Below are 26,603 nucleotides of genomic sequence, written 5' to 3' on the forward strand. Positions count from 1 at the left end.
ACGGGGTAGAACTTGACCTTTTGGCAACAAAGTCAGAACCAGAACTTGAATGTTTGAACGAAATCTAGGAGAGGTTGAACTATACCTTCCTTGTTTAGAACCTGTGAATTCCTGCCTGAAAACCCTGTCTGCCTAAAATTAACCCTGTGAGTTGGTGAACAATCGTTTGCCAAAGCAGCAGCCTGGTGCAACGGATCATCTTTCTGCTCGACTACATACGTCCAATGTCTCAGTCACACTAGTCACAATCTTCAAGCAACACAAACTGCCTGGAAATGTCAAAATCACCAAATTCTTATTTTGAAGTACACTATTTATTAAACAAAGACATCCAAAATCCAAAGTCGTATTTAATCATATTCCATCATATTTCACTTGACACATGAAATATTCTCTATATGTTCCTTCTTCAGAGAGTAAAGGAGAAAAAACAGACAGCAAATCAACAAAGCAATTGTGTTTTATTCCATTTTAAAAGGGCATACTTAGTATATTAGAACAACGTCAATTATTTTGACTTGGGGTGGAATATACCGCGTTCTCCCCGAGGCAGGTGTCCGGTGATCTCCTGATCAGGGTGCCGTTGTACAAAGCGATCTCAGCGCTAAGGTGACCGTAACTCCCATACCTTAACATAGACTTACAACTAGCGTAGCGCTAAGGTTGCTTTGTACAACGGCACCCAGATGCATAGTGTACTTGTGCAACTATGCGTACATGTGTGCATTTCCGTCCCCACACGGTACAGTATTACGTGACCGTGAGTCTTAGTAAATTGTGTTCAGCTGCAGGGGAGACTACTCTAACTGTGACTGCGCAGCCTCGTTCTCCCACGGTACGAGACTGTGTTTCTCTCGCTGGCCTGCACCTGCACTTCGTAGAGGAGATCAGCGGGGATCTTTCTCTTCAGTTGATTCCAGATGAACATCACGATGTTCTCCGTGGTCCTGCAATTAAACCAAGACACAATTTGCTACATTTCATGTAATATCAAAGTTCTAGATAAATGGTAATCGGTCGCTTGTGAAAAGCTCAGACCATTCAAAATGTTATAGGCATGACTTTCAGAAAGTAGTCAGTTGCAACATAATTATGTTGTATTTGGGATTACACTACACAGCCGCCGCTTCAACAAATGAAAGCCTGACAGCTGTAGTCTATATCACATACTGTGGGTTTGACCGTTGACTTGCTGGAGACAAGTTTCCTCACTTTGAGAGTGTGGATCCAAATCCCACATGGAACTTGCACGAAAACGTACAAGAATATGTTCTTTACTTAGAAAATGTAATCACAATGTCAGCATAGGTATTGGATCAGTATGAATTGATAATATCTGAACATGGCATCAGTATAATGTCCAGACATTTTGCATGAAATATTAGAAACTCACATTGTGACCTTAAAGCTAGAATGGTCTTAAGTGTTGAATAACACACGTTTTTGAGATAATTTGAGGGTAATCAACATATCTCTGTACCATGCAAGCTCAGTCATGATGACAATAAAATAGGTTGGTGCGTTTACCTTACATAGTTGGTATTAGGATCTGCGAATTATAACTAGAATAACTAATGTAAATAACACGTGTAAGGTATGCCATTTGCTTAAGTGTAGTTCACGGTTGGGACAACTTGCTACCCGTAAACACAGGTCTGATGGAGGCAGGTCAAATACCTACTGGTCAGAAATCACTGTACTAAATAGAGCCGTGCTAGCTCTATATCTACAGACCAGGCTGGGAAACTCACGTGACCGTATCCCAGAAGTCAGGGACGTCCATGTTGATGTTCTTGTGGTCAAGGACATCCATGATACATTCCTGAAATCATATACATGTAGCTGACTCCTGTTTCGGAGGGCGAGAGAGTGATCAAGGACTTTATTACGCTTGTGAGCACACGCCATCAAACATTTAAAACATTTAAAGAGACATTTACATGCACCCCTGCAACGAAGCAATTAGACGAAAACACATTTACAGACATACAGACACATTTACAAACTTGTCCAGATCGAAGCACACCCACAAGCGTGTACAGAAACACACAAACATTTCAGCATACGCGTGCTTACAGTCATAAGGCTTCCTAGTAAGGCAGAATCGAAGACCATTCCTGTGACTGGATGAACCTGAAACATACTTGAGGATATAGATATTGAAGACTTGAGGATATGAATATTGAAGACTTGAGGATATTGACATTGAAGACTTGAGGACATGGACATTGAAGACTTGAGGACATGGACATTGAAGACTTGAGGACATGGATATTGAAGACTTGAGGACATGGATATTGAAGACTTGAGGACATGGATATTGAAGACTTGAGGACATGGATATTGAAGACTGAGGGATATGGATATTGAAGACTTGAGGATATGGATATTGAAGACTTGAGGATATGGACATTGAAGACTTGAGGACATGGACATTGAAGACTTGAGGACATGGATATTGAAGACTTGAGGATATGGATATGGATATTGAAGAAGACTTGAGGACATGGACATTGAAGACTTGAGGACATGGATATTGAAGACTGAGGACATGGATATTGAAGACTTGAGGATATGAATATTGAAGACTTGAGGACATGGATATTGAAGACTTGAGGACATGGACATTGAAGACTTGAGGACATGGACATTGAAGACTTGAGGATATGGATATTGAAGACTTGAGGACATGGATATTGAAGACTTGAGGATATGGATATTGAAGACTTGAGGACATGGATATTGAAGACTTGAGGATATGGATATTGAAGACTTGAGGATATGGACATTGAAGACTTGAGGATATTGACACTGGAGACTATAATACATGGACATTGAAGTCTTGGGGGTATGGATATTGAACACTTGAGGATATGATTATTGAAGACTTGAGGATATGGATATTGAAGACTTGAGGACATGGACATTGAACACTTGAGGACATGGATATTGAAGACTTGAGGATATGAATGAGATTGAAGACTTGAGGACATGGATATTGAAGACTTGAGGATATGGATATTGAAGACTTGAGGATATGGACATTGAAGACTTGAGGATATTGACATTGAAGACTTGAGGACATGGATATTGAAGACTTGAGGATATGGATATTGAAGACTTGAGGACATGGATATTGAAGACTTAAGGACATGGATATTGAAGACTTGAGGATATGGATATTGAAGACTTGAGGATATGGACATTGAAGACTTGGGGATATGGATATTGAAGACTGAGGGATATGGATATTGAAGACTTGAGGATATGGATATTGAAGACTTGAGGACATGGATATTGAAGACTTGAGGATATGGATATTGAAGACTTGAGGATATGGACATTGAAGACTTGAGGATATGGATATTGAAGACTTAGGGATATGGATATTGAAGACTTGAGGATATGAATATTGAAGACTTGAGGACATGGACATTGAAGACTTGAAGACATGGATATTGAAGACTTGAGGACATGGATATTGAAGACTTGAGGACATGGATATTGAAGACTTGAGGATATGGATATTGAAGACTTGAGGATATGGATATTGAAGACATGGACATTGAACACTTGAGGATATGGACATTGAAGAGACTATGAGGACATGGACATTGAAGACTTGAGGACATGGACATTGAAGACTTGAGGATATGGACATTGAAGACTTGAGGATATGGATATTGAAGACTTGAGGACATGGACATTGAACACTTGAGGACATGGATATTGAAGACTTGAGGATATGAATATTGAAGACTTGAGGACATGGACATTGAAGACTTGAGGACATGGATATTGAAGACTGAGGGATATGGATATTGAAGACTTGAGGATATGGATATTGAAGACTTGGGGATATGGACATTGAAGACTTGAGGATATTGACACTGGAGACTTTAATACATGGACATTGAAGTCTTGGGGGTATGGATATTGAAGAATTGAGGATATTGACATTGAAGACTTGATGAAATGGACATTGAAGACTTAAAGACATGGACATTGAAGATTTGAGGACATGAACATTGGATACTTGAGGACATGGACATTGAAAGCTTGGGGATATGGACATTGAAGACTTGAGGACATGGACATTGAATACTTGAGGATATGGATATTGAAGACTTGAGGATATGGACATTGAAGACTTGAGGACATGGATATTGAAGTCTTGGGGATATGGATATTGAAGACTTGAGGATATGGATATTGAAGACTTGAGACATGGACATTGAAGACTTGAGGACATGGACATTGGATACTTGAGGACATGGTCATTGAAGTCTTGGGGATATGAATTTTGAAGACTTGAGGATATGGACATTGAAGACTTGAGGATATGGACATTGACGACTTGAGGATATGGATATTGAATACTTGAGGATATGGATATTGAAGACTTGAGGACATGGACATTGAAGACTTGAGGACATGGTCACTGGAGACTTGAGGACATGGACATTGGAGACTTGAGGACATGGTCACTGGAGACTTGAGGACATGGACATTGAGTGAGTGAATGAGTGAGTTATTATTTAACGTCACATCGGCAATATTTCAGCCATATCGTGACGAACATGGACATTGAAGACTTGGGGACATGGACATTGAAGACTTGGGGACATGGATATTGAAGACTTGAGACATGGATATTGAAGACTTGGGGACATGGATATTGAAGATTGTAGACACGGACATTAAAGACGAGAAGATGTGGACACTGAAGACGTCGATGTTGCATATGGCGGTGAAAATCTTCTACCGATTCAGGGATCGAGTTAGGTACAGGTACTGTTCAAAATGGTGGGGATGAATTATTGTACATATGCAAGATTCAATATGACGTCCTACGCAGTTCAACAACAAGGAAAGCTGTCTACTCACTGGCCCGCGCAGCGTCACACGAACTGCAGACAAGAAAAATGAAGAGCCGTGAACAATGATATCACGCAACTCATAAACAACCATTTGTAAACACGTAAACACGCATTGTAAACGCAATGTCGTCGTTGTATGGAGGAAACATTACTGATGCCAAATTAAACACCAAAATTATGCTTACATCCATATGAAATATAACAATATAATTTGTCACAATCAGGGCCCACAAAGCAATCACCAAAAGATCCCAATAAAGCGTGTTTCACAAGACATCATCACCAAGCTCGTGATTATCATGTTACAGCCACGTTACATGAAACGCTAGTTGTAACGCAGTGGAAATTGAAATAGGCTACCTATGGTTCATAGTGGAAACTAAACTAATTTACATACATTTTCACTAACCTTCAATCCACTAAACGTCAAATCCCCTTATAACCAACTAAACGTCAAATCCCCTTATAACCAACTAAACGTCAAATCCCTTATAACATATAACCAGCTAAACGTAAACGTCAAATCCCCTTATAACCAACTAAACGTCAAATCCCCTTATAACCAACTAAACGTCAAATCCCCTTATAACCAACTAAACGTCAAATCCCCTTTTAACATATTGAGAAATGTAAAATACACTAATAAATAGCTTAAAACTTATAATGAAGAAGCTGTTTATCTTTTAAATGTTCAGTGTCAGCGGATAATTCTCTCAACTATTTCTATTTGATCTACACAATTGTAGTTGAATGTTTATCACTTGGAGAGAGCTACCCATCAACAACCTGTCACTAGCGCCTAAAACTATTTTCTGTTAATCATGCGCAGTCCAACTCAGCAGCGAATCTAAAGCAGCATGACAAACACTTTTCCGCGAAGTGGTTGCATTTGTGCTATCAAACACTGTGTCCGAGAACATCAGTTCTTTATATAACCTCCAGAACACGGTTTTTTTGCTGTTACATGTTTGTGGTTTGTCATTTTGTTTTCATTTGACAATTCATGTCATGACGACATTATATTTATCTTACCTTTGTAGTTGTGTCCATGGCCGTTTACTGAGCTGCATTTTCCAAATATTTTTACATTTTCCTCCTCTGTGAGGTCTTTACTGTGGAAGAAATGTTTGCTACAATAATGATTTGAATCCTTTGATGAATAGTGATGCAGACAGTATAGTTCCCTGGGATAGAAGAGTCGAGATGAACGAATCTTAGGTTGTGTGAGTATGAGAGAGCGTGTCCAGTATTACTCCGACTTTCAGGATTTACAGGATCCGGATTACCAAGGTCACGGTGTGTGTTGAGAGTGTGATGCGGGACATACGACTAATGATCAACTCTCGTTGCCGAAATGTACCATGTAAAGAACAACCATAATTCAAATTACAAATGCCTGTTAAAAAGGCCTACTTCAAAAGAAACAATGGGGGGTGGGGGTTGGGGGGGACATACGTGATCATTGGCAAAATCGTTGGTAAAAGTTGTAAAGACTGTAAAGGCATTAGTAGAGGCCGTGTTCACAGTCACGTGGTGATATTACTAAACGTATTCGTATCCAACCACATTTGTCACATTTATTTACACACGACGTGACTGTAAAACTAACGCCCTTCTTTCATTATGTACTATTCCCAGTGAAGTAAACAGACGATTTAACACTTACGAAAACAGCCTGTGCCCGGCGCAGAATATGTCCGTCCTGCTGATGTAAACAATTCTGTCCTTGGTCGGCTCCATTGTTAACTGGCTTCCTGCAAGAGTGAGTGAGTGAGTTTAGTTTTACGCCGCTTTTAGCAATACTCCAGCTATATCACGGCGGGGGACACCAGAAATGGGTTCCACATATTGCACCCATGTGGGAAATAGAACCCGGGTCCCCGGCGCGACGAACGAACGCTTCAACCACTAAGCTACCCCACCGCCCCGCTTCCTGCAAGAAACGACGAGACAAGTCTCGGCCATAGAGTGTGTTATATGCACATTGTAAACTGCCCGGTAAAACAGTTTAGTTACTAGGCCAGAAACTACCGCCGAAACACTGCATTGTAAAGGTCAAAACATTACAGTGATACCGTTGTTTGACCTTTTGCCACCATCAACCATGGACTATTTTGCCTTGAAGTTTATAATTAGAAAATAAAGCTGCTTTTTAAAAATATTTGCGGCCCTTTATCGTTGATTTAAGACCTCTAAATGTAAATTCTAACTGTAATCTTCTAATTATCCTGGCCCCAATCTCCACCATCTAAAGTAATTGTCCAGTCTGATGAAGTTCTTGAGCTATAGAAACTATGTGTTCATTGAGTGATAGGGGAGTCGAGGACGGTGACGCCCCATTGAATATTTATCCAATCTGCAGGCTGGTGATATAATAGGGCATGAGTGTAGACTACAATCACAGGGTTTTGCAAACATTTAAAACATTGGCCTCAACCATATACCTTTATCTCTAATAAACCACCCGTGAAGGTCCGGGTTAGAATGAACCTTCAGTAAGCATGGTAAGCGGCGACTAACGGGATCGGGTGGTCAGGCACGCTGGCATGGTTGACACATGTCATCGGTTCCCATTTGCGCAGATCTATACTCATGCTGTTGATCACTGAATTGTCTGGCCCAGACTCGATTATTTACAGACCGCCGCCATATAGCTGGAACATTGCTGCGTGCGGCGTAAAATAAACTCACTCACTCTTCAAGAGTGATACGAGATAGTATACAACAGTTACTGTTGCTTTGTTTGTTTTGTGAAGTTCTTTATATACAAATGGTGCAAAACTAAACTCACTCACTCACTCACTCTAATAAACCACTGTCAATTGCATGTTGAGTAACCTAAGAAGTCTGCCTATATAAGGCAAGCAATCAATAAGTATCTATTCCATAACATAACTACTGTTTCACCTCACCTGTAAAAAGTAGCTATAGTCTTACTCAAAAGAGGAAGACTATGCGGTACGGTGCATGGAATCAATAAGTATCCTATTAATTTGTAAACATATAAGTTTTTATCTCCCGAGGAAGACTGTGTTTATGTCTTTTCTAACCATGAGAGTGTCACATTTCATGAAGCAAAGGGCATCAAGTCCCTCGATGTACGAAAGGTTTATGTTACGGGTTAGATTACACAATCCTATATCTATTACATCATCTTATGTTTAACATGAAGTATGTTGGTCTATTTAGAGAATTGTTTCACATATAGTATCAACAAACTTTGTTTGTAAATTTATGATATGTTGACAGTACATGAATTGAAAAAGCAAGCACGAGACCGTGGACTTCGAGGTTATTCTCGTATGAGAAAACATGAATTACTAGATTTATTAGGTTTTAAGTATCAAAAAACACTTACTGTGAAATTGAATTACTGAAAGAACAAAAACCTATAGAATTACAATTCACGCCTACTGAGCATGCTGTAGGTAAATATTTGAGAGGTTGGAAGATGGAAGTTCAAAGAAACATAGACGTTGAAGATATAAAACCATTGGTATTTGACAAAGTAAACGAAGAACTGAAAGATTTAAGAGGTATTAAATTTCAACTCACGTTAAACATGACACTAGAGAAACAACAGTCGAATGAAACAACTGAATACACCAATGTTTACTTCAGAGGTAATCAAGAAGTTACAACGCAACCAGACACTATCAACTCTTCTATAGAAAGATCATTAGAAAAAATGCGAGAAACACTAGATCGTTACACTAATATGGGTTCTGGTTGGGTTGTTGACGAGATTAATATGGTCTACCTGGATATAGCAAACTATATACCATTGAAAAAGGTGGATCGTACTTACCCCTGTCTGAGTATTTCAAGAAAAAAACAAGCGATGGTTAACGTTAAAAACCGAGACAACAATTGTATGAGGATAGCGATAAAATCTGCTAAATTTCCAGTTGAAAAACATTCCGATAGACTTTCCAGTTATCCAGAAGATGACGGGCTCAATTGGGAAGGTATAGACGAACCCACCCCAATCTCTCAGATCCAAAAAATAGAACAACAGAATCCAGACTTAGCCATAAACGTTTTCGGACACGAAGGTAAAAACGTAATAGTACACAGGATAAGTCCTTTATTGTATAAGGATTGTCGTAAAATGATCAATATATTTATGATCCAACAAGGTGAAAAATATCACTACACATGGATAAAGAATTTTCAGCAGACTGTTGTACAATCAGTCGTAACACAGGGAAATGAAACACTTTTGTGAAAGGTGCCTTCACGGGTTTTCTAGGGCTGATCTGCTAGATTCGCACAGGGTTGATTGCCTAGGTGTAGGGGAGACAGCCGTACGAATGGATATGCCGAGAGAAAAAAACAAAACTGGGGTGTCAGAATCTAGGTGATTATCACGATTTGTATTTGAAAACAGATGTGTTATTGCTGGCTGATGTTTTCGAGATATTCAGAAAAACGTGTTTGAAGCAATACGGGTTGGACCCGGCATGGTATTATTCAAGTCCTGGGCTCTCGTGGGATGCCCTACTGAAGAAAACCGGTGTGAAATAAGAATTATTCACCGATTACAATATGCATCTGTTTATTGAGAAAGGGTTACGAGGTGGTATTTCCATGGTATCAAAACGTTATGCCAAAGCTAACAACGAGTATGTGAAAGGCTACAACCCTAAAAAACCTACAAACTATCTACTCTATCTATTTGCAAACAACCTGTACGGCTGGGCCATGAGCCAGTATCTACCTACCTGTGGTTTCGAGTGGACATCTGAGATCGATGATGTTATGAGCAATTCGCACCGGATTCGAACAAGGGTTATATATTCGAAGTGGATTTAGAATATCTGGAGGATTTACACACCTCACACAACAGTTATCCCCTGGCTCCAGAGCGTTTGAAGGTGAATATAGAATGGATGTCTGACTACCAACGAAATTTGCTGGGTCCTACAGGACGGGTGGTAAACGTTGAAAAACTCGTACCTAACTTGATGAATAAAACCAAGTACATCATTCACTATCGCAATTTACAACTGTAACTGTACAACTGTACCGACGCTAGTCCGGTCGAGTGAGGAAAACAAACTCAGGAAATTGATATCCAGCCCGGCTTACAATAGAAGTATTATATTCGATGATGACTTGGCAGCAATACATATGAAAAAGAGACACATTATACTTAATCGACCGGTTTATGTTCGTATGAGCATTCTAGACCTATCCAAACATCTCATGTATGACTTCTACTATAACGAGCTCAAGAAACAATACGGTGAAGGGTGTGAGGTGTTGTACACGGATACGGATTCATTACTCATGGAAATTCAAACGGAGGACGTGTACGAGGATATGAAAAACAATATATACCTATACGATACCAGTGATTACCCAAAAGACCACCCCATGAATGGCCAAGTCAACAAAAAGGTGTTAGGTAAGATGAAGGATGAATGTGCTGGCACACCAATCACCGAATACGTCGGATTGAGACCTAAGATGTATTCTATCAAAAAAGCAGACGACGCTGAAATAAGAAAGGCTAAAGGTGTGAAAAAGAACGAGGTGAAACGTCATATTAAACATACCCTCTACAAACAGACCCTGTTCGAGAAGAAAACGTTCACACACCAGATGAACATACTTCGTAGTGACGGGCACAAGATATACGGGATGACTATAAATAAGACATCTCTATCACCAATGGATACAAAACGATGGATAGCTTCAGATGGTGTCAAAACCTTTGCTTACGGTCATAAATTTTTTTAAATTTATATATATAATGGAGAAAATTTACTACAGCCCGCGAGGATATTGGAAAGGGGTAGACGCTATTACAAAATTATCTAAAGCCGCACGTGTTTCGAAGAAAAAGCCAAAGCCTGGTTACAAAAACAAGCTATATGGCAAATATACTTACCAGCACCAAAATATATACCGAGGAGAAAATTCGGTATACATACACCTAATCAAGTTCACCAGGCCGACCTGTTGTTTCTTCCACACGACAGGCTGAGAAGTAAAACCTATAAGTACCCCCTGACAGTTGTAGACGTAGCCAGCCGCTACAAGGAAGCTGAACCATTAACCACGAAAGACGTGGATCAAGTAGCACAAGCGTTTAAGCGAATATACAAGCGTAGTCGGCTTACATGGCCTGATTTATTACAAGTCGATCCAGGCCCGGGAATTCATGGGATCTGTGTCGAAACTGCTAACCAAGCATAACGTAGAAGTTAGACGTGGTGAGGTGGGAGAGTAGTGAACAACGTCTCCCTGGGGTCTTTTTCAAGATGGCGGCATATCCGGTCACCGTGGGCGCCGCCATCTGGTACCATCGTGGGGCCGTTGGTATGGGTGGGTGAGATCACCGAGGTATCTATTGTGGTGATGGTGGTGCACTGGAGGCAGTACTGCTGGAATCGTCCATGGGTTCAACAAAGTGCAAGACACGTTGAAGTACAGAGTGCATGGTGTCTATGCGGTCTTGAACGAGGAGGACCCTTTCATTGAGTAGAGCCAGTAGATGTTTGCTTTCAAGTTTACTCACTTTCTTTGGTGGTTCACTTGGATGGTTGATGGGAGCCGGACGTTTCTGGGTCTTGTTAGAGCAGTTCATACTCTTATGGTCCTCTTTACCACAGTGACGGCAGGGATGTGGACAGGCATAACTGAGATGACCTTCGTTTTTTCCACAGTTGTAGCAGGTGTTGTCGTGTTGCATCCTGATCGTATAGGTGAGGGACAAGGGCGGGCAACACACCTTGTCGGCTTAAACGCCTTCCTGGAAAAGAAACAATGCATCGTTCAAATCAAGAATGAGGATCAACTCTGCTTTGCCCATGCCCTGGTCGTGGCCAGTCACCACGAACACAAACCCGATCCTGTGACCAAGGAATGGGTGAAGGAATGGCGGTACATACATGACGAACGAAGACCAGCGCAGTTGAAGGCAGCCAAGGGCTTATTTCGTCAACTCAAGATCTCAGAAGGGCCTTGTACAGGACATGCCACGTGGGAACTGTTTGCTCAACGTTTGGCGCCTTACTATCAGCTCAAAATCTACTCCCAAGATGATATGAATCGGCTCCTGTACAAGAGTGAAGTGGCTCAACCCACCAAGATCTTTCACTTGTATCATCACCATCAGCATTACGATGTCATAACATCCATGTCAGCTTTTACAGGTTATCCCTACTACTGTGAAACTTGTGACCAAGGATACGCCCACGGTGGAGATCATTGCTGCACCCGAGAATTTTAATGTTACTGGTGCCAATGTCCTGGATACTGTGGCGACGTGGACAATGAAGGGCTCTCCTGTCTCCAATTTGGTGGGTGGTTCCGAAACCCAACCTGCTTTCAACGGCATCTGACAGCCCCTGCCAAGCATCCCAGCACCTGCTCCACCATCCACACGTGTCATCGATGTCTGGCCAAAGTCAACGTGAGAAGAATCCAGGGCATGGCCAACCACCAGTGTGGCACGAATCGTAACTGCAAGATTTGCAAAGAACCCTTGAAACCCAACCACCAGTGCTACATGTCTGTCATCAAACCACCCACACAAGATGAAGAGGGTAAAAACAAGGAGGAAGACAAAGAACGACAACAGCGTCAGTTCATCTTCTATGACTTTGAATGTACCCAAGATCAAGGGACTCATGTTCCCAACTTGTGCGTGGTGCATCTGGGATGTGGAAAATGTATTTCCAGAGGCTTCGGATCAACTGTGTGAAAAGTGCCCTGGCGTAAGGAAGGAGAAGGGCCTAGTCGCATCAAAGTGTTTCGGGGATCTGCGACCTTGAAGGACATGGGCGACTCACTGATGGCCCTGACAGAAAAGAAACAGAAGAAGAAGAAACGTAAGGCATCCCACCAGCAGCCGTCGGGCCGTGCCTCAAAACAATCCAAACCGACATCACTAGAATCCAATGATGATGTAGAACAACAAGACGACGAAGAACAAGACGATGAAGACGACATTTCCCCTACCATTGATGATGACGACGTCTTTGGTCATTGCTCACAACTACCGTGGGTATGATGGACACTTGCTCCAACAGTACTTCCATCAACATCTCGTGAAAGCACCCCAGGTCACACTACGTGGGCAACACATCTTGCAGATGACCGTGGGGCGCCTTGTTTTCAAGGATTCACTCAATTTCCTCACGATGGCTCTGAAGCAGTTTCCAAAAACGTTTGCATTGACGGAACTCAAGAAAGGCTACTTCCCTCACTTCTTCAACACCGAAGCTCACCAAGGCTATGTGGGTCCTTATCCTCCCGTGTCTACCTACGATCCTGACAGCATGTTTCCTGCCGAACGTAAAGCTTTCTTGGCCTGGTACGATGCACGGGTGGCTGAAGGGGCTGTCTTTGATCTGGATGAAGAATTGTCGACCTACTGTCAGAGTGATGTGGACATTTTGCGTCGAGACTGTGCTGCATTCCGCAACATATTCATCCAACAGAGCAACGTGGACCCTTTCTATGAAGCGGTGACTCTACCCATGGCTTGCATGCTCACCTTCCGAAAACAGTTTTTGGAACCCCGCACCATTGCCATCATACCTACTCAAGGTTATCGCCCCCAGCGTCGCTACTCTCTTCAGTGTCTCCACTGGCTCAACTGGGTCATGCATCAACACCCTGGTGTCCACATCCAACATGCTCGTAATGGTGGAGAAGTAGGCTTTGACTGTGCTGATGGCAGTCACTACATGGTGGATGGCTACGACGCTAAGACACGCACCGTGTATGAATACTTGGGCTGTTTCTGGCATGGATGTACTCGCTGTTACAAGACGGGCCGATGTGAACACCATGCTAGCTTGGGTACAGCACCTTGGGAACGATACCATCATACCATGTACCGACTGGGTGTGTTACGTCAACATCCCGACATCGACCAAGTGGTGACCCTCTGGGAAGGTGATTTTCTGAAACAACAGAAAGACAATGGTGACCTGAGAGCCTTCCTGGCCACCCTGCAAGGACCCCATGCCTACATGCCTGACCTGTTGGATCCCAGAGATGCCTTCTTTGGACGACGTACCAACGCCACCAAACTGTACTACGAAGCCAAAGAAGATGAAGAAATCAAATATGTGGATGTTTGCTCGCTGTACCCTTACATCTGCAAGTATGGCACTTTCCCCGTGGGGCATCCTGAGATCAAAGATCATCCTCCCGTGTCTGATTTGTTTGAGTTACACGGCCTGATCCAGTGCCGAGTCTTGCCACCCACTGACCTCTATCATCCTGTTCTTCCTTACCGTGTCCAGGGTAAGTTGTTATTTCCTCTGTGCCGTACTTGTGCTGAAGAGCAGTTGGATGCTTCCTACCCCAACGGGGATGAAGTACCTACGTCAACAAGGAGCTTCAGTATGCTGTTGAAAAGTTATCAAGTGCTTCACATCTTTGAGGCTTGGCACTTTGACACGCTCACGACCTACGACCCTGACACTGTTTGCCAAGTATGTAGACAATTTCTTCAAGATCAAGCAAGAGGCCAGTGGATACCCAGAAGGCTGTCCAGACCCAAACGCCTACATCAACGAGAAACAGCAAAAAGAAGGAGTCACCTTGGATCCTGCTCACATTCGCAAAAACCCAGGACTACGTGCCTTAGCAAAAGCATGCCTGAACAATCACTAGGGCAAGTTTGGTCAACGCGTTGGGTTTGCCAAGACGGAATACATCAGTTCCCCTGAGAGGTACTTTGCCCTCCTCAGGGATGATCGCTGTGTGGTGAAAGACATCAACATCATCAATGAAGACCTCATCTGTGTCACTCACGAACCTCAGACAGAATTTCACGACCCCCATCCAGCCCACAATGTGGCCATTGCAGCCTGGGTGACGGCACAAGCCCGTCTCAAGTTGTATTCTTATTTGCAACCCTTGGACCGTCGTATCCTCTATTTTGATACGGACAGTATCATCTACATTCACCGTCCACTAAGCTACAACCCTCCACTGGGAGATACCTTGGGGGAGCTGACTGATGAACTGGGAGGGGGCAACAGCATTCAAACCTTTGTCTCGGCAGGACCCAAGAATTATGCCTACAAGCTACGTCATCCTCAATCTGACGGCAGTGTGGGCATCAGCAAAGTCTGAGGATTTACTTTAAATCACAGGGCGAGCCAACATGTCAACTTTGACAGCATGAAGAACCTCGTCTGTCAGAGGGATCAAGCCAACATCACTGTCCCGTACCCACACCGCATCTTTCGCGGAGGACTTCGCCAGGGCAACTCGTTGTTGTCCAAGGACACCACCAAAAGCTATCGGTTGGTCTACACCAAACGACGAGTGCAGTACGACCCACAAGGCGTCCCCAGGGAAACTCTCCCCTATGGCTATAAAGAGTGAACAAATCCCCCATGGACTTTTGTTGCAGACATTTTCTTTTATGATGTACTGATGTTTAACCCGTAAAATGTGATTGCCTTGTTCATCTGTTGATCTATCAATCAATAAAATGTTATTGTATTGCACTCTTGTGTTACGTTGTCTCCTCTTCAGGGTCAACCTGGTGGAAATGGTCACCCTCATCCTGTTGTACCCTGTTAGACTCAGACCTGGTGGATTGCGGTCGTTTACAATCTGTCAAAGGGAAGAGAAGGGAGAGCCTGGTGGAGCGGGGAAATCCAACGTTTGACAAAATGTCACCCTCATGTTGTTATTGTTGGCATTAGAACCCTTCTTTTGACCTGGTGGAGCCCTGAAAAGGCCAGTGGTGTACCTCACTCAAGGGACCAGAGCTGGCACCTGCATTGACACGGCTGGATGGTCATCTTTGTTTTCACCGGGCACTTGCTGCCAAAGGGATGTAGGTATCCTTCAGGGAGCAGCAGACACGTGGCGTTATAATCTATGCTACCATTGACATAGACGGGCACGCAGCCATGGCATTGATGGCACTGCCATGCCGGTAAGGGAGGCGAGGACGAGGGTGCCTCCAAAGACATTAATTCCAAGTCCCAGTTCTCCATCCTGTCCATTGTAACACTGCTTCGGCCACCCCCTCTCATGATATATAGGAGAGCTAAGCCAATCAAAGACCATGGCGGCGCCACCACCTCATGGTGACGTCACCGGTGCCACGTCACCACCCTCACGCGCGACCATGACGTCATCAGTGCCACGTCATCGCTGTCTCGTCGCCTGTATATAAACTCCAGCATGGGTCAGTGAGGGCTATCTTGATGCAACATGGACACAAGAAAAGTGGAAGTCATGCGACCCGCACCTTACCGGAAAAATTGCTGAAAGATATCCATTCCCTACATTGGTAAACCATCACATCAAATCAGCCGACTCCTGAAACAACAGGCAGGCATAGACACAACCTTCTCACCTATTGTATAAACATCCCCTTCATTGTACCACTCCTGTATTTATACATCTCTGGCTTCCATTCACTATCCTTTGTGTTCTCACTGGCTTCATCAGCTAACTGCTTAACCAATTATGGCAATTATGTTGTTTCCTTTGTCAATTACAATGTATGTAGTTTCATTGTTATACACAGTATAAATATGCAGCTCCTCCACTTCATGTATCTCTGTTGCTTGACAACGGTACAAAAATCTGTATCGAAACGTCGCACTCACGAAATAAAGAAGTTGCTATCCATAAAAACTTGTTCCATATTGTACGTCTCAACTTCCAAAATGCCACTCAAACAAGCAATCCGTATGAAATCCGTTGTATCAGAGGCAGCAGCACCCCGTCGTAAAAAGGAAACAAAAATTCCAGATCGCGCGCTTGTTAGATATTTATATCAACCAGGTGAATACGAGGGAGACACCCGTAAACGTGCTACAGATCCTATATGGTCTATGAAAACGTACAAAATAAATCGAGTGGATATCAAAGACGGGGAACCCACCCTATACTTCTTGAAAGACGGTCCACGTAGAGGATTCGTACGTGAGGAATTACAAATCATACCACAGTGATAAAAAAAATATATATACTTATACCATTATCTTTAACAAAGGTTTACATTCGAAGATGTAGTTTTTTTCTAATCATAAATAAGTTTAAATCGTAATTTATCCGCGCCGTGGGCTTTACATAATCGGTAATGACCTTTAACTCCTATACCACACACCGAACAAGTATAGTTAGTATAACCTTTACGGTGAAAACAACAATAACCCTCAATGCGGCTTTTATTACCACAAATTTCAGTTTTCCCCATAAGAACCCATTGACAAAGATATGGTACGTATCTCATTTTTGATATACATGTAATAATTTGTGTAATTAGTCTAATTGTTTCACAATTAACACTGTCGATGCTAAACCCAGTGCCACGAATACCAACTCACGATCTTTTTGCCCATCGGAAGGAGTGTAATACTGTGAAATCGTTGGTGCATTGCCTAATGGTTCTAGTTGTTTACCTGTTAGCACGTAGTATTCTTTCATAGCTTCGTCGACGTCCTTGAAAGTTCTAACAGAATGATTTTCGCGTTGTAGTTGATTATTGATAAATCTAATCTAGTGTTGTTATTGTTGGCATTGAAATGAACCCTTCTTTTGAGAGAGATGGGTAGCCCTGAAAAGGCCGAGTTTTTTTAGTGTACCTCACTCAAGGGACCAGAGCTGGCACCTGCATTGACACGGCTGGATGGTCATCTTTGTTTTCACCGGGCACTTGCTGCCATGAGTGAGGCAACGGATGTAGGTATCCTTCAGCACGGCACCGCAGTACACGCACTGAAATGTCCCGTTATAATCTATGCTACCATTGACATAGACGGGCACGCAGCCATGGCATTGATGGCACTGCCATGCCGGTAAGGGAGGCGAGGACGAGGGTGCCTCCAAAGACATTAATTCCAAGTCCCAGTTCTCCATCCTGTCCATTGTAACACTGCTTCGGCCACCCCCTCTCATGATATATAGGAGAGCTAAACCAATCAAAGACCATGGCGGCGCCACCACCTCATGGTGACGTCACCGGTGCCACGTCACCACCCTCACGCGCGACCATGACGTCATCAGTGCCACGTCATCGCTGTCTCGTCGCCTGTATATAAACTCCAGCATGGGTCAGTGAGGGCTATCTTGATGCAACATGGACACAAGAAAAGTGGAAGTCATGCGACCCGCACCTTACCGGAAAAATTGCTGAAAGATATCCATTCCCTACATTGGTAAACCATCACATCAAATCAGCCGACTCCTGAAACAACAGGCAGGCATAGACACAACCTTCTCACCTATTGTATAAACATCCCCTTCATTGTACCACTCCTGTATTTATACATCTCTGGCTTCCATTCACTATCCTTTGTGTTCTCACTGGCTTCATCAGCTAACTGCTTAACCAATTATGGCAATTATGTTGTTTCCTTTGTCAATTACAATGTATGTAGTTTCATTGTTATACACAGTATAAATATGCAGCTCCTCCACTTCATGTATCTCTGCTTGCTTGACAACGGTACAAGAATCTGTATCGAAACGTCGCACTCACGAAATAAAGAAGTTGTTATCCATAAAAACTTGTTCCATATTGTACGTCTCAACTTCCAAAATGCCACTCAAACAAGCAATCCGTATGAAATCCGTTGTATCAGAGGCAGCAGCACCCCGTCGTAAAAAGGAAACAAAAATTCCAGATCGCGCGCTTGTTAGATATTTATATCAACCAGGTGAATACGAGGGAGACACCCGTAAACGTGCTACAGATCCTATATGGTCTATGAAAACGTACAATATAAATCGAGTGGATATCAAAGACGGGGAACCCAACCTATACTTCTTGAAAGACGGTCCACGTAGAGGATTCGTACGTGAGGAATTACAAATCATACCACAGTGCTATAAATATATATACTTATACCATTATCTTTAACAAAGGTTTACATTCGAAGATGTAGTTTTTTTTCTAATCATAAATAAGTTTAAATCGTAATTTATCCGCGCCGTGGGCTTTACATAATCGGTAATGACCTTTAACTCCTATACCACACACCGAACAAGTATAGTTAGTATAACCTTTACGGTGAAAACAACAATAACCCTCAATGCGGCTTTTATTACCACAAATTTCAGTTTTCCCCATAAGAACCCATTGACAAAGATATGGTACGTATCTCATTTTTGATATACATGTAATAATTTGTGTAATTAGTCTAATTGTTTCACAATTAACACTGTCGATGCTAAACCCAGTGCCACGAATACCAACTCACGATCTTTTTGCCCATCGGAAGGAGTGTAATACTGTGAAATCGTTGGTGCATTGCCTAATGGTTCTAGTTGTTTACCTGTTAGCACGTAGTATTCTTTCATAGCTTCGTCGACGTCCTTGAAAGTTCTAACAGAATGATTTTCGCTATGTAGTTGATTATTGATAAATCTAATCTCTTCATGCGTCTCTTAGCATATTCAGCCTGTGCGGTCTGCAGTTTTTCTACAGCTATATGGTGTCGTTTTCTCTCCGCTTCGTCCTCAGCCGCGTTTGACGCTCGTAATTTAGAAATTAGATAATTACTCCCGGAAAATGCTAGGGCATTCACAAGAGCTCCACCAACCATCATTGCTATCGTGGCCATATTATATATATTACTTTAAAATATTTTCAGGTATAATACCTTGTTTTATCAGAACATCCTTGGTGGCCATCGCCATACCAATATTCATAGTAAGCATAGCAATATCCTGCAGGTCGAAGTCGAGTTTTATAGTCGGTTGTTTTATAATCATTTTAGTCAACCAAGCGTATCCTACTGCTAATCCGGAAACCACTAAGGCGTGGTACGCATCATTAACGAATGTTTTTCCCTCAGACATAATATATATTAATAGAAATATAATTTTAATTATATCATAATATGACGGTTGATCTCCTCTGGGGGTGTTGGTGATGGCTGTGGTTGTGTTTGTTTTGGTTTAAATAACATAAATAATGAAACAACAGCAGTGGCTACTACACCACCTACGGTAAACCACAATGTGTAATTATTTTTATGGTGCCTGGCTAAGGCGTCTTTTCTACCAGCTTCAACTCTTTTTTTGTTCTTCTTTGTGACATGCGTCACTGGCTCCGTCTTCGGTGTTTCCTCCTCTGGAATCTTGGTTATATCTTCCTGGGTAGTATCCATCTTGTATATTATTATTATTTTTTTTTTCCTCTTTAAATTGACAATGCTTTGCTGTGATAATCGCCGCCGTCACCGGGGCTAAAAACATCCCGTATTTGTGGTACAGCACGCAACTGATAGAGCTCAAGGCGTGTTCAATAAACGGGTCTTTCTCTAGGTCCTCCCACAAATAGAGTCGACGTTCCGGTGGGATGGGTAAAAATAATGACGCTATACCTGTGTAAATCTGGGTAATAGTAGAACCTATAACTTTTGTCATCTCAGCCCCGAGTTGTGACTCATACCTAGCGTATAATTTATTTATTTCCTCATCTGACATTTTCTGAATTTTATCAGCAGTTATATTATCTCCTAAATATTGTTTTGCCTTACCACCCACAACTAGTGTTACCAGTCTGTCTCGCTGCTTGTCGTCCTTTCGTTCATCTGAAACTAACATCTGTTCTAGTAATTCATCACAATCCATTTTATAATATAGTAATCTAGTTTTAATTTTTTTTTTAAATAATAACCAACCCACACTAAATACAGAGAGATAAAGGTTAGGTTACACACGACTATAACTTCAAAAACAGACATTTATACTAAAACTTACTAAAATTACTAAAACATTACTAAAATTTACTAAAAATTACTAAAACATTACTAAAATTTACTAAAAATTACTAAACTATTACTTGGTAATCCACTGGTTGGTCGGTTTTCAACACGAGCATAGCATGTTTAGTTTTGTCGAGCTGTTTCTTAACCCGTTCCCGGTCTAGTTTACTCATCACATCGTTCTCTCTCTCAAGCATTCCTCGAACGAATCCCTGTCCTTGCAGTGAAATAGAGCTACCCATAGCGTCTGTTCACGTAAATCCTTTAACACAGAGTTGAATTTTTGTGTCAGCACCCAGACGCTATGTTCTGCGTGTCGACCTGAAAACGCTAGGTAGGACAGCATATCTCTCTTTCTCGTTATCTCTCTATTAGCGCTGCAGTCATCCAGGATGAATAGCGTCGGCTTCCCTTTAAATTTGTTGTGATAAACTTTCAAATAGTCCTGCAGGTGTGTTCCCGGATCGATTTTATATACATCGGGATCCGTCATCACCCAAGATCTATCCGTGTAAGTCTTGTTCATATTTATAGTAGGACATAAGATAATGATATTGTCAAATACGTCTTTATAGTACCCCTCCAACAAATCCAGTACGAAAAATGTCTTGCCACAACCCGTCAGCCCACATATTATGGCGCAGTGCGGATCTCGTGGTAAATTAATAGATTGCTTGCACAAATCTCCCATTCTCTATATTAAGTTGCGCGTCCATAATTACATATAAATATAATTTTAATTTACCAGTTGGTTGAGCCTTCTTCATTATTTGAATGGTTATACCCTCGCTTCCGTTGTCGATGCGACGACCACTACCGTGAAGAGTGTCGTCATCTGTCGATCTCATATCCAACCATAACGCGTACTTTGTGGTTAGGTAATCCCCGATATGCACGGAGGATAGATCCAGGTCATTGACTACGTCGTTGACTATTGAGTTTCGTTTGATAGCCGGTAGCTTCATAATTTCATCCCACTGCTGATAGCCTTCATTCCATGGCTAAATAGCTGATTAGGCACTCCCTCTGTGGTCACTTCCACTTTGGTGATCCCTGGGTAGAAAAATTTCTCGCTGTCTCTTTCGAATGGATCGTATTCCTCCACGGGTATGATTAATATACCTTTCATCGATCGCGCCGGCACCTTCATGTTCATATTCCATACCGTATCGCTCTTGTCACGTAATATCATTCTATGTCGCAGTATCCTATTGTACAGGATGGTCATTTTCCCAAAGTACTGATTTCGAATCTGCCGGGCGAGATCAGGATTAGTCACCATGTCGAACTCCAACGAGATGTTATCGATCTCGTAACTACCCTCTTCACTATGGTGGCTGATTAGGGCCATCGCTTTCTCGCCTTAAAATTCGGAGGCGAGAAAGCGATATCACAAGACAAGAAAGCGATAACACGAGACGAGAAAGCGATAGCACGAGACGAGAAATCGATAACGCGAGACGAGAAAGCGATAACGCGAGACAAGAAAGCGATAGCACGAGACGAGAAAGCGATACCATTACGCGAGAAAGCGATAGAGCAAGAAAGCGATAGAGCGAGAAAGCGATAGAGCGAGAAAGCGATAGAGCAAAAAAGCGATATACCAAGGCGAGAAAGTGATAGAGCAAGAAAGCGATAGAGAGAGAAAGCGATAGACCGAGAACATACATTTTATTGAATTGAAGTTAATGCCTGAGAAATTATCAGAAAAACAATTGGAAACTATTTTATAACAGTTATATAAACAATGGTAAGTCATCACCCCAATGTAACACTCGGTGATCTAGGAGACACAAAGCGGTTCAATTTACCTGATGAGGAAGACACCCCGTACCTACTATACTATAAAGACGACGTATACGAACGAATGCCACTAGCAGATTTTTCAGAGCTTGAATGGTTAATTAAAATAACACTAACCTCACCTTACATCTTTTTTAATCAAAATGATTTCGTTTTCAAAATTACAAACAACGGGATTGTTCTTACGTCCTTTAATCCCTTCAAAGAAAATACTGTTCAAGTATTACGAATACCAGGGCACACTGGTAACATGTTAGCTCCAGTCGGCTTGAATGCCAGTTTATTCATTCACAGCATTTACGATTACCAACGTGATTTTTTTTCAGACTCAAATTATGGTATAAAATCACACACCACGCTAGTTATAGACGTATATCTCGCAGAGATGTCCAGTCCAAGAATACTTTTAGACGGCCTGAGAATAATTTGGTTTAAAAGACACGAGAATAAACGTTGCCGAATCATAATAAGACAAGGTTATAAACCATTAATAAGCCTAGATGGGGTTCGTATTTTAGACGAAAACATACCTATTAATGTCTCACCCATTTACCTGTACAATAATCTAAACCTTATAAGCCTCAAATATATTAATCAAAAATTAAATGACATATAATTAAAAAATAATTTATAAAATATATTATAAACACATAAAATGGGGCTTCTATACCCAGTCTTTGATGATGAAGGAAATATAAAGGGAAGCGTAGAAGGGTTTCGACTTAAACAGATATGTGAAATAAAACGTCAGCTAGAACAAGACCGTGATATTCGGGCATCACTACACAAAAAATACAATAGAGCTTTAAACTACATGGATTGGGCTGATACCACTCTTATGGCAACTAGCATGGGATTAGGAGCAGTAGGAGTTGGATTGTTGACCACCATCGTAGCCGCACCAGTGGTGTTAGGCCTTGAAATAACAGCTGTAGTGACAGGAATAGCTGGGTCAGTGTTTAAATTTGTATCTCGCAAATTGAATCGTAAAGCTAAGAAACACGATGAAATTAGAATTCTTGCTGAAGCAAAGTTAAACACTATAGAAGACCATATTTCCACCGCACTCAATGATAAAAAAATCTCAGAGGAAGAGTTTCGTTTGATCCTATGTGAACTCGAAAAATATAACAAAATGAAAGAAGAGATTCGATCAAAGTTTCATCAAAAAAGTTCTGCTATCGGCGAGAACGAGGAAAAAAAATACATAAACCAAGGGATACAACAAGCCAAACAAGCATTTATTACGAAAACCAAAGACATCATAGAAGATACACGTTAAATTGTTTTGCTGAAGTCAATATTTTAAATTGATGTGATCTTATGGGTTTACAAATTGAGGAATAGATACTTATTGATTGCTTGCCTTATATATGGTGACCCCATACACCATAGTCTTACTCTTTCGAGTAAGATTATGGTTATTTTTTATCACCACTGTAAAAGGTAGCCATAGTCTTACTCTTTCGAGTAAGACTATGACTACTTTACAGGGAGATAAAAAGTAGTTGTGTTATGGGTTTATAAATAAATATGAGTTAGGAATGTATACTTATTGATTCCTTGCCTTATATGGGCTGGTCCCGTACCACATAGTCTTACTAGAAAGACTGTGGCTACTTTTTTTTACAGGGGAGATGAAAAGTAGTTGTGTTATGGATTTATAAATTAATATGAGTTAGGAATAGATACTTATTGATTCCTTGCCTTATATAGGCTGGTCCCGTACCCCCATTGTTTATACTACTGGAAGACATCACAACACAGGAGAACCAACTCATCTTTCTGTGGTGACCGAGAAGGGACATCGCTGTATCGCTTTCAGTATATAGCGATAACACTGGAAGATGGAGCGATGAGACGGGAAATGACGAGACGAGAAAGACATAACACGACACGACAAAGCCATGTATAACTACCATTTTGAGTGAGTGAGTATGGTTTTACGCCACTTTTAGTAATATTCCAGCAATATCATGGCGGGGGACACAAGAAATGGGCTTCACACATTGTACCATGTGGGGAATCGAACCATACCATTTTGAAACAGCATAGCATAGTGGTAGTTTTCCGTTAGTGAAACAAAATATGAATTCGGGTAAATGGCATTGTTCACTGGGTAGAAAGATCAATTGTGCTATTTAGCTCATATTTTACTTATATACATGAACAATACCTATTTACCTAGTACAGTACATTCTAAAGGGATACTGATAATAATGATAGGACGGGGAGTATACCCAGAGAGCCGAATAGCTGGAAGGTTATGTTACATCCTGCAATATTATTCAGTATATTTGCAGGCCTCTACAGGACGTTCCTAGCATGCCTTTGCTAGTGTTTTGGCCTAATGGTCAATGCTCACGTACCTTCTGGTCTCCGTCGTCAAGACGTGTGGCGGCACTGGGCAGTGTTATTGCAGTTTCAACGCTAAATAGAAATAGGTTTAACTTTTCTCCAAGGTAATTCGCAGGTAAATCCCTGTCATTTCATTGGTTGGCCACGTAATTCATATTGCGTACATATTCCCATCAATTAAAAAAATACCGGTCTTCTCTGTCCTGATTCTAAATTGGCTATGTGTTGTGCCCCTAAACCTACAATGGTCTTAAGTGCACAGAAATCATGAATATTCATGAGTGGGCGGAGCTTATGTCACTACGTCACATACACGGCACAGTATCTTCCGCGGAACTAGTAGAGGGAGTTGACCAACGCTTCTTCGTCTGTTATTGCCTTATACAATGTGACAGCTACAACATGCATATGAGGTATATGTAAACATATCCTATACAGTCAAGACATAACCCTGCATCGCGCATCGCGGCTCTCGGCTACACATTCGAAGTATTGGGAATATTTCTGTTATCAAAATTAAATGTCAAAATGACAAAATGAAGGTTTTATTTTGAAACTGGTACACATCGCTCCATTCCTGAAAAGTAATGGAGCGAACAGACAATGGAATGACGTCACAAATGTAATTTAACCTGCGCTCAGCACTGCAAGGCACAGGTCTTTGTGAAGGCAGCCGTGCGGCACGGCAGTTGTGATACGTGTGTTTGTTTGTTAAATCAGTCTGTGTACTATCCTCTTTACAGGACGGTGGAGAATATGGCTCAGTTCGTGTGGAATCAAATGGCCGCCCGCCTCCCTGACAAGATGTACGCGAGACTAAGACGAAGATTCTGCTGCGTATTACGGCTAATATTCACCCGTATAAGGAGTAAGCATTAGTCTGAATGTGTTCCGTATAATAAATAACCTGACATGCATATATTCTATCTCTGCCCCTTATAATGCCTAGCTGAATGGCTCCGGACATCAGTTTCTTGGTTAAATCGACTACAAATATAACGATTCGTTATTCTTTTATGGTCATCTTTAACGACTCAAGGTTACTACCCTCCCTTCCTGATATCGCGTGGCCGTCATCCTCGACATATACAGCTTAATTCAAACAAATATCATCAAAAAATAATATCATCGTTATTTGTTCTTGGTGTTTTCCATGGAGGCTGTCAACCACACTCAGAAGTTTCACAGAGAGTCAATGTCGGAAAACCTTTCCCCTGGCATCATACAACATGTCAACATTCAGGAGGTTTAGGATCCCCACCAGGTTTATAGCTGACAGTGACTGAATGTCCGTCACAGCAGGTGGTCCAACAGGCACACTGCGACTTCACGCTTAATAAAGTGAATATTTATTGTAACGGTTTCTGACTACAGCGATCGGACACATCAGAAACTTACTGGAAACACTCTGTAAACTGGGGACGCAGTCAGTGTTTGCGATACTTTAGTTTGCCAGTTGGCCACCAGGGCCTGCTGCCGCCTCCAGGCTTTAAAATCTACGGGCCATGAATGAAATCTGCAGGCCTGTTTTGTTAAAATCATACCAATTAAAACAAAATAGACTACACTGTACACAATTTCACACGGTTTCTACAAAATCAGTTAGCGAAACCCTAAGAAGCAGAGAGAACTTGACATCCCTATGCACAAACCAGGAAGTGAAACTGTACGTTATCGTAACATGATGGATCATGGATGGTTCCCGAACGTTAATAAAGAAAGAAATTATGGAAAGATTCCAGTTGAAAAAATGACAGATAATTTACTGAAGGCCACAAGGGCCTGCAAATATTTGAAACTGCCGGACAGATACAATAACAACCGGCCCGGAGGCCCAGCGATTATTTCG

At 41.7% G+C, this 26,603-nt stretch overlaps 1 protein-coding gene across 1 annotated transcript; it reads right to left on the reverse strand.

The window, feature by feature from the left end:
- Positions 1–442: 442 nt before the first annotated feature.
- LOC124265710 (6-pyruvoyl tetrahydrobiopterin synthase-like) lies at positions 443–24,853 on the reverse strand. Its single transcript, XM_046700513.1, has 7 exons — positions 24,766–24,853; positions 6,547–6,634; positions 5,913–5,992; positions 4,888–4,910; positions 2,077–2,133; positions 1,752–1,822; positions 443–947 (listed from the first exon to the last, which is right to left on the reverse strand). Exons 2-7 carry the CDS (start codon positions 6,618–6,620, stop codon positions 803–805), a joined length of 450 nt encoding a protein of 149 aa, XP_046556469.1. The 5' UTR covers positions 6,621–6,634; positions 24,766–24,853; the 3' UTR covers positions 443–802.
- Between the last annotated feature and the right edge of the window lie 1,750 nt (positions 24,854–26,603).

The sequence above is a fragment of the Haliotis rubra genome, unplaced genomic scaffold (genome assembly GCF_003918875.1).
Source record: "Haliotis rubra isolate DU_JTF1 unplaced genomic scaffold, ASM391887v1 Scf99, whole genome shotgun sequence".
Classification (NCBI taxonomy): domain Eukaryota; kingdom Metazoa; phylum Mollusca; class Gastropoda; order Lepetellida; family Haliotidae; genus Haliotis; species Haliotis rubra.